Here is a 17,152-nt window from a genome sequence, read left to right on the forward strand (position 1 = left end):
ATGTCAAAATTATGAATATTTCTAAGTGTTAGATATCAACATAATGAACATGTCGCCTTTGTGATGTTGACCTAATGAAAGTTTATGTTTTGAATGTCTAAATAATATGCACCTTAATATATAATGATGCACATCTATTATATGTAACCATTACCTCTCAGGCTTCTACTCAGGCTCTATGTGTCAGAGATGGGAGTTCCCTTCTGAAATGGTGGCTCTGATTGGGTCCTGTGTGGAGATCAACTGCACATACTCACCTGCCGCAGAGTCTGAGAAATCCAGTATTTTATGGTGTCTATATCATAGGCTGTATTGCAAAGAGATTTTTAACAACAGAACATCCTCATCTGTAATAAGTGACTACATAAGCCGAACCTCATTGGTACCTGGAGGAAGTTGCTCTCTGAGGATAGACCCAGTGAGAAAAGAAGATAAAGGTGAATATTATCCGGGAGTAGCAGGAAGTGACAGCAAGAATGCATACAACATACATGGAGGGACATTTCACCTTTCTGTCACAGGTAAATATTTATTTTCGTAATACACACGTGACAGCATTTTGTGATATGTTTAACATTGGTACAGGAAGTAAATTGTGATGCCCACAGCAAACAATCATAGATCTCAGCTATAATGTTAATAATGTGTTTAGAAAAATGTACAAATATGTATATAATTAATTACTGGCTTAGAGCTGTCCTGTCTCCAACATGCCCTGAGTGATGGAACATGGGGTGGCAGATGGGCAGGATGGGACAGAGTTGGGGCTGCTGAGGTAACCTGGTAGTGAAAACATAATTCATTGCTACTGGCAACACCTCTCAATTTGCACCATCTTGGAGTGCCGAGTTCAGCACTGACCTGTTCAAAATGGAGCTCCCGAGGAAGTAATGATAGATCATCACAGAAGGAAATATATGAGCAATTTTTCTGGGTGTCGTATATTTTACATTATGCTTCGTAATGATCCTTCTTTTCCCTTTTCTGTCCTTGAACAGAGAAACATGCAGTTTTTATACTGTGTAAGTGGCCTCACACCTGCTCACATCAGTGCAAGTGAAAGCAAAGCTTCTTTAGATCACATGAGTAATGGTGTGAAGAATAGTAACAATCATAGTACTGTCCCCAATAAGTCTAATGCAGGGGAAAGTCTTACCTAACACTGCTTCAATATTTCGACTTTGAACAAATAATTTTTCCGCATTTTCTAATAATGACCTAAAATAAAGTTAATGTGGTTTTCTACATCAGCTAACCTTCATACTAAATCTCCTCAACTATCAATTATACTACTTTGGTGTGGGACCTTTTTTTTGGAATCCCACCATACTCTATTAAGCAAGTTCCAGAGGATGGGTACGGGATGCTGGCGTGCAGGACCCTGGCAGTCATAATCATGGCACTGGCACCCCGACAGGGTTAGGATAGCGACACCTGTTGGTCGGTAACCTAATCCTCCCTCTTTCCCTACTCCTAACCCTCCTTTCCTGATGCCTAAACCTAACCTCCCCCCTAGTGCCTAAACCTAACCTCGCCATCCCCACACCCTAAACCTAACACTCCCACTTAGTGCATAACCCTAACCCTCCCGCTAGTGCTATTCTGCTACTTACCTTCAGGATGCAAACGCCAGAATTCTGACAGGTGTCAGGATTCCGGCACCGGTTTTCTAGGCGCCGGCATCCCCTGTGCAGGGATATTGAACATACCCCAGGTCCAACTCTCATATAGTACATAGCCATGATCCTTCCCTTTGGTGTTGCCTGTGTCTCCAGAAATAAGGAGATATCTGTTATAGCAGCTTAAGCTTTGCAGCTAGAACCACAGCATTCAGTCTTTCCTACTAAAGGGATAATGGAAACCATTGAGATCAACAATGTTTCTGGTATATGCTAAAGTCAATATAATGCTAAATACATCTAATGTTGAGGTCCCTGGAGAAAAGGACCTTGACAAACAATTTTTTTAATGGTAACAGATTGGTTTATTTTTATATAGATAAAGTAAAACAAAATGTACAGTTGGGATAAAATAGATGTAACATTTATCTTACAATTCCTTAGATTCCCCCGGAAAGCCTCTACTTACCGAGTCTGCAAATATCATTGAAGGAAAATCCATTATTATTTATTGCCATATCGATCACTCCTGTGCCAGCAGCCCTCCATCTCTAGAATGGAACAAACCTGGTCTGACCAAGAGTTACTCAATACAATTATCCAGAGGGTACTGGAGAGAAGTATCAGAACTTACTTATATTCCTTCATATGTGGATGATAGGACAAGTATTCAATGCACAGCCACCTATCATAGAGGACTAAAATCCCAGAAGGAAGCCACATTGGACATCAAATGTACGTATTATGGGTAAATTAAGACAAAAAGACATGATGGCCCTGAATCATGGGTGGGTGCTGATGTGGCCACGTCTTTTGGCTAGTGCCTGTCTGCACTCTATTCAAATGCTCCTACAAAGTCCTTCCCTTGTGTACATCCATGCATATGAGAGTGCAAGGACTGAGATGCCCACTTATTGGCAAATGTTCATCTTTATTAAAAATCAGCACCACTCACTATAAATCAACAATAAAACAGGTGAGTATAGACTGAAGAAGAGTAAGCTTGGGGATTGTTAGGTTGGTGAGAAGAGTTTAGTTGTCTGATCATAGAAATAATATGAAGGAGGAAAAGGCGGGATTGGGAGAAGGGCTGAATGTGGAAGAGGGTGCTGTGTAAAGGGGCCTTGGCAGAGGGAAAGACAATGAGTTTAGTTTTTGAGAGGTTGAGTTCTAGAAAGTGGTGGGCCATCCATGTGGAGATGGTAAAATGCAGCTGGTAGCACAGAGGACATAAAGGGAGAGGTCAGGAGAAGAGAAGGAATTTTCTATGTCATCGACATAGAGATGATAAATGTATTGGAGGCTGAAAGTTGGATGTGAACATTGAAAGTACTTTGTCATGTAGGCAAATAGAGTGAATCATTTGTTGGAGGGGGGGTTTCAAATGCATAATTTGGGAGGGCAGTGAATAGAGAGTTCATAAATTGGATTGAAGTGGGTCAAGGAGGAAGTGGAAAACGAGGAAGAAAGTGTCATTTACATATAACCCAACTGGAGGTGTTTGGAGGTGTAGTGGAGAAGAGAGATGGGCAATATTTAGAGATAGAGAAAGGTTAAAGAGAGAAGATGGGAGATTTGGGGGCATGTTTGAAAGAATAGAAGGTATAAGAGGTGAGGGATAGGTCAATCTAGTAGGTGATGTGTGAGCAGGATTCAAAAGTCAGGAGCTGGTGAGAGGGCTTGGAGTCACGAGAGCAGGTGGACCATTGATGTGTTGACATTTGACACGGTCGACCCTTTTTACCCATTGCCCATTTTCCATGTCGACCTTTAGTGTGTCAGCCTTTTGTCCCTGTCCAAAGATGCAGATGCAATGCTATTAGTGTCCAACTGTAAATCAGGTCCATTGACAAGTGAGTGGCACAGACCTGGCCTGGCCTGTTCCCTGGTCCAATGAGCAGGACCGGGGAATAATGGATGTGCTACATAAGTGGTGAAATTAATTTATCAATGGAAATAATCAAAATGAACAAATCATGTGCCCATCTACACCTACCCATAACCCCCTGCTCTCTTCCAGATATAGACCTGCAGCATATAGTATGTGAATATTTTCTAAGAACATTATATTCTTTAATTCACGTAACATAATGACTTTCTGCAGTTGGTAAAGAGCTATTTATGGTGTCTTTTCTTTTTTAGTGAGCATTAAATCAAAAATATTTTTTTCGTTCACAGTCCCACCAAAAGCTGTGACTGTCACCCTCATAGGTAACCAAGAATTAACAGAAGGAAGTGATGTGACTTTATTATGCAACAGCGTCTCTAAGCCTCCCGCATCTAAATATGAATGGTACAAAGGGAAGAATAAAACTAATTTACAGATCAGAGGGATATACATTAGAATAAGTAATGTGAGATGGGACACTGAACCCTATTCCTGTACTGCGATCAATGAAGTGGGCAGAGGAGAATCAGCGCTAACAGAGATTCCTGTGCAATGTATGTATATACAATCAGCTCTTACATAGATATTCAGTATGTGTGATACATTTTAATATATTATGCGCAATTATTATGTATGTAATACTACTTTTTTTGTTTTGTTTTTTTAGCTATTGGAATCTTTTGCATTTAAAATAATTTATTATATTGTTTTTCAATTTATGATGCCGCTATTTAATTTCATGATTAGGGCCTGATGCAGAGAGAGTACTACCATTAGCAGGTTACCAAAAATATGCATTAACACCAAGGAAAACGATATTATTTGTGGGTGGTCAGGGACAGGTCAAGACTACTTTTAATTATTACAGCCGCTGAAACTGTAACATAGCATTTCGTATGCAGATACGCAGGGGCGTGCATAAATTAGCCACTGCAATACCATACGCAGCCTGAGGCCTCAGAGCGTGCGCTGAAGTTAGCAATTCCTGAGTGAGATCTGACCTGCCTTACCTGTGCGTCTGGGTCCGATGTTACCGATTATTTAGCTATATTGCCCAAGTATACGGAAGTGAGTACGGGGAAGTGGGTGTCTTTATGTTAGGCTGCGATTGCAATGCGATTGCACACATTTGCATTTCACTGCAGATATTAGCAACTGCGATGCGTGTGATGTAGTAGAATAGCGATCCTTGCTGAATGAGGCCCACAGTGCCATCAGTCCCTTGGCCAATCCATGTTTACCTGGGTTTAACTTCTTATCTGTAGGAATTAGGGGTGTGCACCGGCCACTTTTCGTGTTTTGTGTTTTGGTTTTGGATCTGGATCTTTCTTCGTGTTTTGGATCTGGATTGGTTTTGCCAAAACCACCCTTCCGTGTTTTGGGTTCTGGGTTTTGTGTTTTGGATCTGTATTTTTTTGAAAAAAAGCATAAAAACAGCTAAAATCACAGAATTTGTGGGTTTTTCTGCTCCTATGCTATTATTAACCTCAATAACCTTAATTTCCACTCATTTCCAGTCTATTCTGAACACCTCACACCTCACAATAGTGTTTTTATGTCCAAAAGGTTGCACTGAGGTAGCTGGATGACTATGCTAAGAGATACGAGTGGGCGGCACAAACACGTGGTCCATCTAGGAGTGGCACTGCAGTGGCAGACAGGATGGCAGTTTGAAAAACTAGGCCCCAAACTATACATAATGCAAAGAAAAAAAAGAGGTGCAAGATGGAATTGTCCTTGGGCCCTCCCACCCACCCTTATGTTGTATAAACAGGACATGCACACTTTAACAAACCAAACATTTCAGCTCCAGGGTCTGCCACACGACTGTGGCTGAAATGATTGGTTCGTTTGGGCCCCCACAAAACAAGCTGGCAATTAATCTGTCCCTGCACAAACTGGCTCTACGGAGGCAAGATGTCGTCCTCATCCTCCTCATCCACCGATTCGTCACCCTCTTCAGTGTTGTGTACATTCTCATCCTCACAGAGTATTAATTCATCCCCGCTGGAATCCACAACCACAGGTCCCTCTGTACGTTCTGGAGGCTGGTCTCCCTGGAAGAGTTGATAATTCATTTTATGAACATCATCTTCTCCACATTTTGTGGAAGCAGCCTCCTACGGCTTCGGCTGACAAGGTTCCCGGCTGCACTAAACACTCTTTCGGAGTACACACTGGAGGGGGGGCAACTCAGGTAAAATAGAGCCAGTTTGTACAGGGACCTCCAAATTGCTTCTTTTTCCTGCCAGTATAGGTACGGACTGTCTGACATGCCTACTTGGATGCTGTCACCGATGTAATCCTTTAACAGACAGACGCACGCTTGTCGCTGCTGCTTTGAGGATGCAAGTGCGGCTACAGCCCACACAATTCACAAAGACAGAAAAAAAAGAATATTTTTATTGTTTGTGTAGCACACTTTGAGGGTGTCACCACCCTTTAACAGACAGACGCACGCTTGTCGCTGCTGCTTTGAGGATGCAAGTGCGGCTACATCGCACACAAGTCACAAACACATTAAAAAAATAGTTTTTTATTTTTTGGAGCACTTTGAGAGTTACACCACCCTTTAACAGACAGACGCACGCTTGTTGCTGCTGCTTTGAGGATGCAAGTGCGGCTACAGCCCACACAATTCACAAAGACAGAAAAAAAAAGAACAATATTTTTATTGTTTGTGTAGCACACTTTGAGGGTGTCACCACCCTTTAACAGACAGACGCACGCTTGTCGCTGCTGCTTTGAGGATGCAAGTGCGGCTACAGCCCACACATTTCACAAAGACAGGAAAAAAAAGAAGAATATTTTTATTGTTTGTGGAGCGCACTTTGAGGGTTACACCATCCTTTAACAGACAGACGCACGCTTGTCGCTGCTGCTTTGAGGATGCAGGTGGAATCTACACGGGATTTGGAACCGGGGACACACTACCTCCATCAATTGTCTAAATCCCTCTGCACTAATGGCGGATACCGGACGCACGTCTAACACCAACATAGCAGTCAAGGCCTCAGTTATACATTTTGCTTCAGGATGACTGCTGTCGTACTTCATCCTCATCGCTAGGGACTGTTGGAGGGTCAAGTGTTTAGTAAAAGTAGTGATGTTCCTACTTCCTCTCTGGGATGATGAACAACTCCCAGCAGCAGCAACAGCACTAGGAGGAAGTGGTTCTTGATCTTTCCCTATTTTATTTTTATCGGAGAAAGTTTGGTCCTCCATTTATGTTATATTGATATATACGTGCGGCTAAAGCGCACACAAACACAGAAAATATTTTTTTATTTTTGCTGGAGAGTAGTGCACTTTGTGGGTTACACCACCCTTTAAGAAATGAGCCAGCCGGCTCTTTACTTATGGGACACAGGCGCACGCTTGGCGCTGCTCCTTTGTTGATGCACGTGCAGCCACAGTGCACACAATTCACAATCAGACAGAAAATTATTTTTTTTTTGGTTCGGACTGGAGTGTACTTTGGGGGTTACAGCACCCTTTAATGGTCAAGCCAGCCGGCCCTTTACTTATGACACAGGCGCACGCTTGGCACTACTTTGTTGATGCACGTGCGGCTACTGCGCACACAATTCACAAACACAGAAAATATATATTTTTTTGGTTTGGAGTGTACTTTGGGGGTTACAGCACCCTTTAACGGTCAAGCCAGCCAGCCCTTTACTTATGACACAGGCGCACGCTTGGCACTACTTTGTTGATGCACGTGCGGCTACTGCGCACATAGGCCCTCATTCAGAGCCACTCGCAAACAGCAGTACGCTCGTTGCGTTCCGATGTTGAATAACCGCGCATGCGTCGGTGTAACAGTGCGCATGTGCGTACGGCAGATTGCGAGCTTTTTTGGTCTCGTTCGTCAAATAGCGTACAGGAAGTGACATGTCAAATGTGATTGACAGAACAGGGCGTTTTTGGGTGTTGACGGGGGTGGAGATGGAAAAACGCAGGCGTGGCGAGGCGTTTTTGGGGCGTACATACATTAGCAGATGCGAGCGTAAAATGTGTTCGGACCGACTCATACGTCACTGGATGATCCTCTTTCCCTTCAAAATGCTCGCACAGCTTAGGGTCTGGATTACTCGACCACATTGGCGATGGCCTTCTCCTCCGTCCCGGGACTCCACGATGTTGTTGCGATTAATCGCGGGAGGGCTGAAAAGCAATTAGTGTTGGATTGAAAACCGGCTTGGTATGTGTTTTGAAATCAGTTTTTTTGGGATAGCACAAAACCGTACGCAGGTGGAAATCAGAGCTGCTAATGTCAGGATGACACAATCAATTTGCGTACATTTGTTGGGGTTTATTTTGCCCTCAATTTGGTGGTTAGGGCTTATTGTAACAATAATGTCATCATGTTTTAATTTTCGCACCATTTTATTTTTGCCTCTTGAATTTGCCTCGTTATATGATTTTTTAAACGTTCCTTAAAGAGCCCATTTTTTTTTTCCCAGTTTTTGCCTTTTGGTGCAGGATTAAATTTAACCCATTTGTACAATAATTTCACAATCCAATGTCAGATTTTTTGTTTCAATTTATTGCTCAAACAAAATAAAAAAAAAAAAAAAAATTTGGGAACATCTTTTTTTGCCAAAGATATGTCCCAAAATCAAACAAATTGGCCCAACATAACTGTTGACATAAACATACAAAAAAAATTTAAAAACATTTCACAAGAAAGGAGAGGGAAGTTTTGACCAGAAAGGAATATGAGCCAAGCACAGAAGGATTGTGGGAAAAGTCACCATTGCTATCATCGTTTTTTCACCTGTTTGGATGGGGGAGGGAGGGCGCCAGACCGGGTCTGGGATGTCATCGGGCTGGCCTGTCCAGAGGCAGATGTTGTGGCCTCTGGACTAGGCACAGGGCTAGGCACATTTGGAGGATTGGCTGATGTTGTGCCAGAGGTGGAGGATCCTGATGTTCCAGCAGGAAGGGAGGTCGGCTCCACCATGTGCTGACGAACGAGCTGCTCCAGGGCATTGGCGATGCGGATGTTGGCCCTGGTATTTTCCGCCAGGGCCTGACCAATGGTCACGTTGGCCGCAGCATTTTGCTCCAGGGCCTCAGCCACCCGTAGCAGACTGGCGTCCATCCTCTGCAGAATCTCCGTATGGAAATCCGATTTGAAATTGAGTTCTGTGAGGAGGGACACTGCCTGCGAGGGGGATTGCCCTGGACTGGCTTCAGCAGGGTCCTCAGCCGGATGTACTGGTTCCTCCCCTGCCGAGCCAGCAGAAATTCGGCGGCCAAGGCTCCCCTCTGGAGCAGACTCATCCGCCTGTGTCTCTGTTAGGAAAAAAGAGAAAAGCCTCACATTAGAATCTACATATTGGCACAATAACATTTCAGAGTTGATGACATCAAAAGATTTACCTGGGACAACATGAGGAGCCGCAAAGTCTGGCATGTCCGTATCCATGTTGGACACGCCAAACACCTCCACAGGCTGCACACACCCCTGTGCCAGCTCTTCTAAATCGGTCAACTCCAATGACACAGGGGTGGGACCCCCACCTGTCCCCCTTGCATGCCTAGCCCTGTCCGCGAGTTTTTGCTTTAGGCGATATTTGATGTCGCCCCATCTGTGGGAAAAAATGGAAGCCATTATCCTTTTGTTTAAAATGGTGTTTGTTTTTAGGGGGGGCAAGTGTTTACTTACCGCCGTTTGACATCCCGGGCTAGACGGACATAATCACCCACCCTATTGACAGCAACGGCTACCTCTTCCCACATTCTCCCCTTCTGGCTTAGACTCATATTCCTGTCTGCCTGTGGCAGGATGTCCACACACTTCTGTATCAAAACCTCCATCTCCTTTCTTGTGAAATGTGGCTGCCTTTTTTTTTGGGCAGCTTTGGCCGGAATACTGGGCCCAGCAGCCTCTTCCATGTCATCCTCCTCACCTATTTGTGTAAATATTCAGATTTCACAAAATCACAACTTGCCCAATCTTATGTTTCAAATTAATCATTGATACAAAATGCATGAAAGACTTACCGCCTGACTCTTGGGCATTGTTTCCCTGGTCTGTCGCCATGTCTGAGGTCCAGTCAAGAAATACCCCAGAATTTTAATGTGTTTTCGTGACGTATTTATACATGCGTCCTTATTTTGCGGCCGCATCATTGATTGTGCGTTCCTATGATCCCTCCTTAATTTGTGCGGGAAACGAAACACTATTTATGGCTTGGTGTGTCTCGAGTCGAGGTGGCGTTTTTGGATTGTTGGAGGTTACCTTGGCTGGAGTTTATTGTTTGCGTATAAAGGAGTTGGCGGTTGGAGATTATTTTGTTTGGTAGATTTGCGTTTTTATTTTCCGTTCTCTTTTTTGTTTTTTATTTTTTTTACCTCGTTTCTTGATTTGGTAAGTTTTGTGAAGTCTAACTTTTGATCAATTGTTGTTTCATTGTGTTTCTTCATTTTTGTAAATTTTGGATCCATAATTTCATATATTTTAGCTTTTGATTAATTTCGGACCCAAAGACCTTTTGATTTGGACTCTTATATATTTGCTCTTGGTAAGTCCATTTTTTATCTTGTATTTGTGAACTAATTAGCGCATTTTTCACAGTTTGTATAGTGACTTGTATTTGTGAACTAATTAGCGCATTTTTACTACTTACTATTGTGACTTGTATTTGCAAACTAATTAGCGCATTTTTACTACTTACTATTGGGACTTTTATTTGCGAACTAATTAGCGCATTTTTACTACTTACTATTGGGACTTGTATTTGCGAACTAATTAGCGCATTTTTAAATGCTTATTAATCATTTTAATTTTTTTGAGGTTGCCCTTTCGCTTTTTGGGCAAACATTTCAACCCATTTTGATGTACTGTGTGCAATGTCGTTTTGCTCTTTTGCCAAATGTGTGTTTCGCATATTTTAAGTTTGGTCTAGCACAAAATTTAGAAACAAAAATGCACAGAGTGAAATTTTTCTAATAATTTTTGTGATTAATTTCAGTTTGGATGGATCATGACAATACCCCGGCATGTAAGCAGCAATGGATGGTATCATCAAGCTAAGTTGTTTTGAATTTTCTTTTGGGGTGGGTCCAAAGCCTTACATTACAATCTTGCCATTTCAAGTTGATCTAGGGCGGATTGTTCTGGCCATGCTCCCGGAAGCCGACCAACCTCAATCTCGTCCCAGGCGTAGGCATCGTAGGCGTGCAAGGCCCCAGATATTTCGAACACGTGTCACCCTTTTTGGAATGCCCGATGATGAGGTTTTAAGACGCTACCGTCTTCCTCCCAAAATCATCATAGACACTCTCTCATTAATAGAGAGTGATCTTGAGCGGCAAATTGACAGTCCTACAGCAATACCACCACTTACGCAATTTATGGTGGTGTTACATTTCTGTGCCTCAGGATCGTTTCAAACAACGGTGGGAATAGTGGCAGGCATCTCACAATCCTCCTTTTCCCGGATCCTGAGGGCAGTGATGGAGGCACTTTTCAAGCACCTCCATCATTTTATTCAAATGCCTTTGGATATGGGTGCCCTTAGTGTGGCCAAGGCCAATTTTTACCAAATAGCTGGCTTCCCACACATCATAGGGGTTGTGGATGGTACTCACATACCACTTCAGCCTCCAGCACAGCTGGAGGTCATATTTCGAAACAGGAAACACTATCACTCCCTGAATGTAATGGTGGTATGTGATGCCTCCCTCCAGATCCTGTCCCTGAATGCAAAATTACCCGGAAGTGCACATGACTCCTTCGTCATCCGGCAATCAGGGATATGGCACAAATTAAACAACCTACAAGCTGGTGATGCGTGGCTTCTGGGTAAGTGTAGACCTTTAGTACATAACAATGATAAGCTTGATACACAGTGATCCTGATGTTGTCTATTCTTTTTCACAGGAGACAGTGTATACGCTTGCATGCCCTGGCTGCTCACTCCTTACTTGGCTCCCACACCAGGTCCACAAAGTGAGTTTAATACCGCACTTACAGCCACCAGGCAAGTGGTGGAGTGCTGTATCGGCCTTTTAAAAGGCCGATTCAGATGCCTCCACCGCTCTGGTGGCGAGCTCATGTATTTGCCGGATATGGTTTCGAAAATTGTGGTCCTGTGTGGGATCTTTCACAACATCGCCATAAGGAGTGGTGTTCCAATGCAGCCAGAGGATGCCTTACCTGAGGATGACCCCCCCGAGGTTGGTCGGAGGTCAGTATGTGGGGGGGCCATACGCGATGATGTGGTGGCCCGATATTTTAGGTAATTATTGATCAAACAACAGTGTGTATACCCAATGTGTTATGGTTTTTTTAACGTTCATCTTTTTTTATATTAATTCTTGCACCATCTTCTGTTTGTTTGCATAATCTTTGGCACTCCCACGATGACTACTTCCTGCTCCCCTTCAAAAACCTTTCTGTGTAAACTTCGGGAATATATTCTGACACCAATATTGCAACGCCATATTTGTGAAATCATGTGGGCATGGACCTTCGTCAACCAGTTCTTGATTTGTTGTGTGTTTGTTTAGTGTTGGTATGTGGAGTTTTTCTGATTATCACTGTGTGTTTTGTTTGTGAGTGACCACTTTGTATTTTGATTTCTGTTGTGAATAAATATTTGCAGAGTGTAATTTGTTTCCTTTTTGGGCACGATAGAAGCAAGTGTAAACAAAATCCCAAACGTTAATTTTACCTAAGGGGTAACCCAGTAATGAAGCAAGTGGAGCTAAAATGTAATATGTTTTCGGGGTACTAACCAACACAACAAGGAATCGTGTACAATCAGTTGCCTTCGTAAGATTGTCCTAAGCAGTTTGGCCACCAAATAGGAACCTGAAAAATGGTGTAAACTATCATGTTGACCACCACAAAAAAGGAAAATGACATTGGTACTGGGAGGTGTTTCTTGTGCCTGTTTGCATTCAAAATACAACACACAATCTGTAGTGAGTTTCTGGGGCAAACCTTGCTTGAAGAGTCTACTTATGTCAGTGTAAAGAATCTTGGATTTACTCCAAACGCATGAGACAGAGCTTGATTTTAAACAGATTTATTAAGAAACAATTTTTAAAACAAAAAAAAAAAATTAATTCCGAAGGAGGACCAACAGATGGTCAAGGCCCTGCATTAGCCCGGTGACCTGCTCCCGCATACGGCCCACACAATTCACAATCTGTTCCCGACGCCTCTGTTCCTCTGTGGGTGACAAAAGTTTGGGGATTAATAAATCGATAATGAAGCAACATTGTAAAAAAACAAAAAACAAGCAAACACAAACTTACAAGCTTGTGGGCCAAAAATAAATTACACGGATAAAACCCAGAACCCCAAAATGTCGTATGCCAAAAATACAAGGGCCCTAAAAAAAGGCACACAGGTGTGATATGTGTATGGTGACATCAGCAGGAACAGGTAAAGACAACCCCCAAAAATACCCTAAGGCGAAAAAAAGAAAAAAAAAATGGGGATGACACCTGATTACATACAAACAGTTTGGGGTGTCAAAAATAAACTTTAAAAACATACCATTCTCCAAAACGAGAGAGCCAGAAGCCACTCCCTGGACCACCTCGGAGGTGGCTACATTCCCCAACCCGAGGGGCAAGGTGTTTTCGCCATCCTGGTAGGGGGTATTTGGAGGAGGGACGGATGGAGGAGAGGGGGAATTGGGCTGGAGGGGAAGTAGGCCAGAAATTTCGGCCACAGGGTCTGGGGAGGAGGGGGGAATAGAGGAATTGGGGGTTGGAGAGAGGGGCCGGGACCGGCGTCTTGTGTGGCGATGCCACCGTAGTGTTTGCTGTGCCCCTAAAAAATGACCAAAAAATTGTTGTTAGTTTCAACAGGAAACAAAACAAAAAAAAAAACACAATTGGACAGACATGAAAACATGCACATGCAGATATGACTACAATGACTCAATAGGAGAGACATGAAAACATGCACATGCAGATATGACTACAATGACTCAATAGGACAGACATGAAAACATGCACATGCAGATATGACTACAATGACTCAATAGGACAGACATGAAAACATGCACACGCAGTTAGGGCCCACAAGATAAACTTGAAAACCACAGTCCAGAACACTTACTTTCCGCAATCTACATGCGAAAGCATGCCAGCAAGCGGGGCGTCCGCCAGTGCAGGTCCGACCACCTGCGCTCCAGCTGGCCAATATGTCGGCGTGAGCCGAAGGAGCGCAGGCGTCGACGTAACTCCGCATATGCGGAACGCTTGCGCCTGTTGGAGATGGGTGGAGGCTGACTGGTGATCCTCCTGTCCATCACCTCCGTCAGCACCAGCAGTTCGCGCCTGGTGAATGCGGCGGATCTCATGATGGTAATGGTGTTTTTTTGACAAAATATTTTTAATAAAGCACCACAAAAAAATTTGATTGGCTAATGTATTTGGGAAATTAACAGGACAAATTCTATTGGTTAGTGTATGAGTCATGTGTTCGACAGGGCCACAAATCTCTTGAGAGTTATGATAGGCTTGATGCAGTGACATGCGTAAGCAAATTTAAATAAAGAAATGAACCACAGAAAAATTGTGGGGAGACAAACAAATAGAACAATTGTTTAATTGGGGCTAACATGTCTTTGGAACAATAAAAGCGAAGGTTTCAGCCGAACGTATTCTGCGAGCAAATACAAACACGGACAAGATTAAAGTTTATTGCATTGTGTTGAAAAAAAAAAAAAAATTAAGCTAATTGATACATTGACTGGCATGATACGATTGAGGGAGGTAGGCCGAAAAAACGAGCAGGTAATCAGAATCTGACAGTCCCACTTCCGGTTTGTACTTGTGCGTGCGTTCCCTTCAAGCCATTTCGGGGATGTACGCTCGCTATTTGGCACGCTCGTTAGTCAGAGGAGAGGTCGTCTGAGTTTTGGGCGGATTTTTAGCTGCGTAGGAAAAAACGAGCGAGTGCTTGAATTTAAAGATTTTTTTACGTACGGCGAACGTGCGTACGCCCACTTGCGAGTGGGTCTGAATCAGGCCCATAATTCACAAACACAGAAAATATTTTTTTTTTGGTTTGGAGTGTACTTTGGGGGTTACAGCACCCTTTAACGGTCAAGCCAGCCGGCCCTTTACTTATGACACAGGCGCACGCTTGGCACTACTTTGTTGATGCACGTGCGGCTACTGCGCACACAATTCACAAACACAGAAAATATATTTTTTTTTGTTTGGAGTGTACTTTGGGGGTTACAGCACCTTTTAACGGTCAAGCCAGCCGACCCTTTACTTATGACACAGGCGCACGCTTGGCACTACTTTGTTGATGCACGTGCGGCTACTGCGCACACAATTCACAAACACAGAAAATATATATTTTTTTGGTTTGGAGTGTACGTTGGGGGTTACAGCACCCTTTATTGGTCAAGCCAGCCGGCCCTTTACTTATGACACAGGCGCACGCTTGGCACTACTTTGTTGATGCACGTGCGGCTACTGCGCACACAATTCACAAACACAGAAAATATTTTTTTTTTGGTTTGGAGTGTACTTTGGGGGTTACAGCACCCTTTAACGGTCAAGCCAGCCGGCCCTTTACTTATGACACAGGCGGACGCTTGGCACTACTTTGTTGATGCACGTGCGGCTACTGCGCACACAATTCACAAACACAGAAAATATTTTTTTTTTTGCTTTGGAGTGTACTTTGGGGGTTACAGCACCCTTTATTGGTCAAGCCAGCCGGCCCTTTACTTATGACACAGGCGCACGCTTGGCACTACTTTGTTGATGCATGTGCTGCTACTGCACACACAATTCACAAACACAGAAAATATTTTTTTTTTGCTTTGGACTGGAGTGTACTTTGGGAGTTACAGCACCCTGTAACGGTCAAGCCAGCCGGCCCTTTACTTATGACACAGGCGCACGCTTGGCACTACTTTGTTGATGCACGTGCGGCTACTGCGCACACAATTCACAAACACACAAAAAATATTATTTTTTTAGCACTTGGGGGGAGCACCCCTGATGGACAGAGCACCCCCTGGACAACACTACAGCACCCCTTTAGGACTGGGACACTGCACAGGACTTTGGAGTGGACACAGCCCCTATGGAGAACTGACTGCACAACACAGTCCAGCCAGCCCCTATGGACTTTGAAGTAGTGGACACAGCCCCTATGGACAACAGCAGCACAGCACAACACAGCCAGCCCCTATGGACTTTGAAGTAGTGGACAACAGCAGCACAGTGCAGCACAGCACAGCACAACACTACTCTGCACTACACTACACTACACTACACAGCCCAGCCAGCCCTAACTCCCACCCTCCCTCTTCACTGTCCACAGCCGAGTGAGAAAATGGCGCCGACGCGGGTACCTTATATAGGATCCAAAACCCGCGAGACTCGGAAGGCGGGATGATGACGTTTTGCCTCGATTTCAGATCCGAGTCAGGCGGGAAAAGTCGAGCCTGACTCGGATCGGCCTCGGATCGGGGGGGCTCGGGGGGGTTCGGATTTCAGAAATCCGAACCCGCTCGCCCCTAGTAGGAATACTACACTGAGCACATTCTACTATTCATATCTGTGACAGTGTTACTCTGCTACTACTACTACTACAGTATTTGCTGTCACCGTACTTCACTGCTAACAGTGACAGCCCTTAAAATTGGGCATGCCAGTATTAGCTGGGACCTTTAGTGCACCAGTAAGGACGAATATTAAATCTTGTTTATTAAAATAAATTATTAGCTCACATCCAAAGTCCAAGGTTTTGGAGAAGAGCCATAATGCTATCAGCCTGAGGCTGTTTTTTCCTAGGAGGGTGGCTTGCATTTTTTTGTGGGCCCCACTTCCTTAGGGATTCCAGCCCTGTGTCACAAACCTCTTTGAAACTCCATCTGCAGTGTATTCGCTCAGTCCCTGACAGTTACCTGTCTGCTGCATGCAGCGGCTCCTGAGTACTCCCCGAATCCTCATGACTCCTTCTGCTTGTGCTGACCACTTCCTCTCTGGCACAGGACCTGCTGACTCTGGCATCCCCACTTGTAGTGCGCCCGCCACCACCGGACTATGGGCACTACCATCTTGGATCCAGTCACCTAATCGCGATGTAGCCAAGAGCAGTTCAGGTTTTTGTCTTGAGACTTCTAGCGCCAATCAAAATTTACCAAGCCCAATAAAATGACTTCCTCTTGCACTGACAGATTGCCAAAACAATGTCTTTCTAACCCAGCGTTACTTAGCTCTTGTGACTCAGACCCAGTTTTTTGTGCCTACAATTCTATTGTCTGCATCTGACTCTTCAGTGGAATCCTGTTTAGCCAGGCCCAGTCTGGTAGTCTCTCCAGCTGGTCCCAATCCAGAATCCTGTTCAGATGGTCCAAGTCCAGTAGTCTCTCCAGCCAGCCCCAATCTGGAATCCTGCTTAGCTGGTCCCAGTTCGATAGTCTGTAGAGCAAGTCACAATCCAGAATTCGGCTCAGCCGGTACCAGTTGGGTATCCTGCTCAGCCATGCCAACTTGAGCATCTCTCTCAACCTATAATATTGGGCATTCTGTCAAGTAGTTTGACAATTCCTTTAGTGGAATATTGTACATCCTCCTCAGGAATCTACAGTCATCTCCAGTTTCTACACTAGAGACTTTGGGCCTCATTTACTAACGAGTT

The 17,152-nt window shown here is 44.0% G+C and overlaps 1 protein-coding gene across 1 annotated transcript in view; it reads left to right on the forward strand.

Annotated features, from left to right (window-relative positions):
* The window catches only part of LOC148509083 (B-cell receptor CD22-like), a 63,195-nt gene that overhangs the window by 19,185 nt on the left and 26,858 nt on the right, over positions 1–17,152 (forward strand). Inside the window, exons 2-4 of the mRNA XM_088443643.1 lie at positions 162–521; positions 2,064–2,354; positions 3,798–4,061. Coding sequence (XP_088299769.1) covers positions 162–521; positions 2,064–2,354; positions 3,798–4,061 — 915 coding nt within the window. The remainder of the gene's footprint in view (positions 1–161; positions 522–2,063; positions 2,355–3,797; positions 4,062–17,152) is intronic.

The sequence above is a fragment of the Taudactylus pleione genome, unplaced genomic scaffold (genome assembly GCF_031769625.1).
Source record: "Taudactylus pleione unplaced genomic scaffold, aTauple2 ptg000332l, whole genome shotgun sequence".
Taxonomy (NCBI): domain Eukaryota; kingdom Metazoa; phylum Chordata; class Amphibia; order Anura; family Myobatrachidae; genus Taudactylus; species Taudactylus pleione.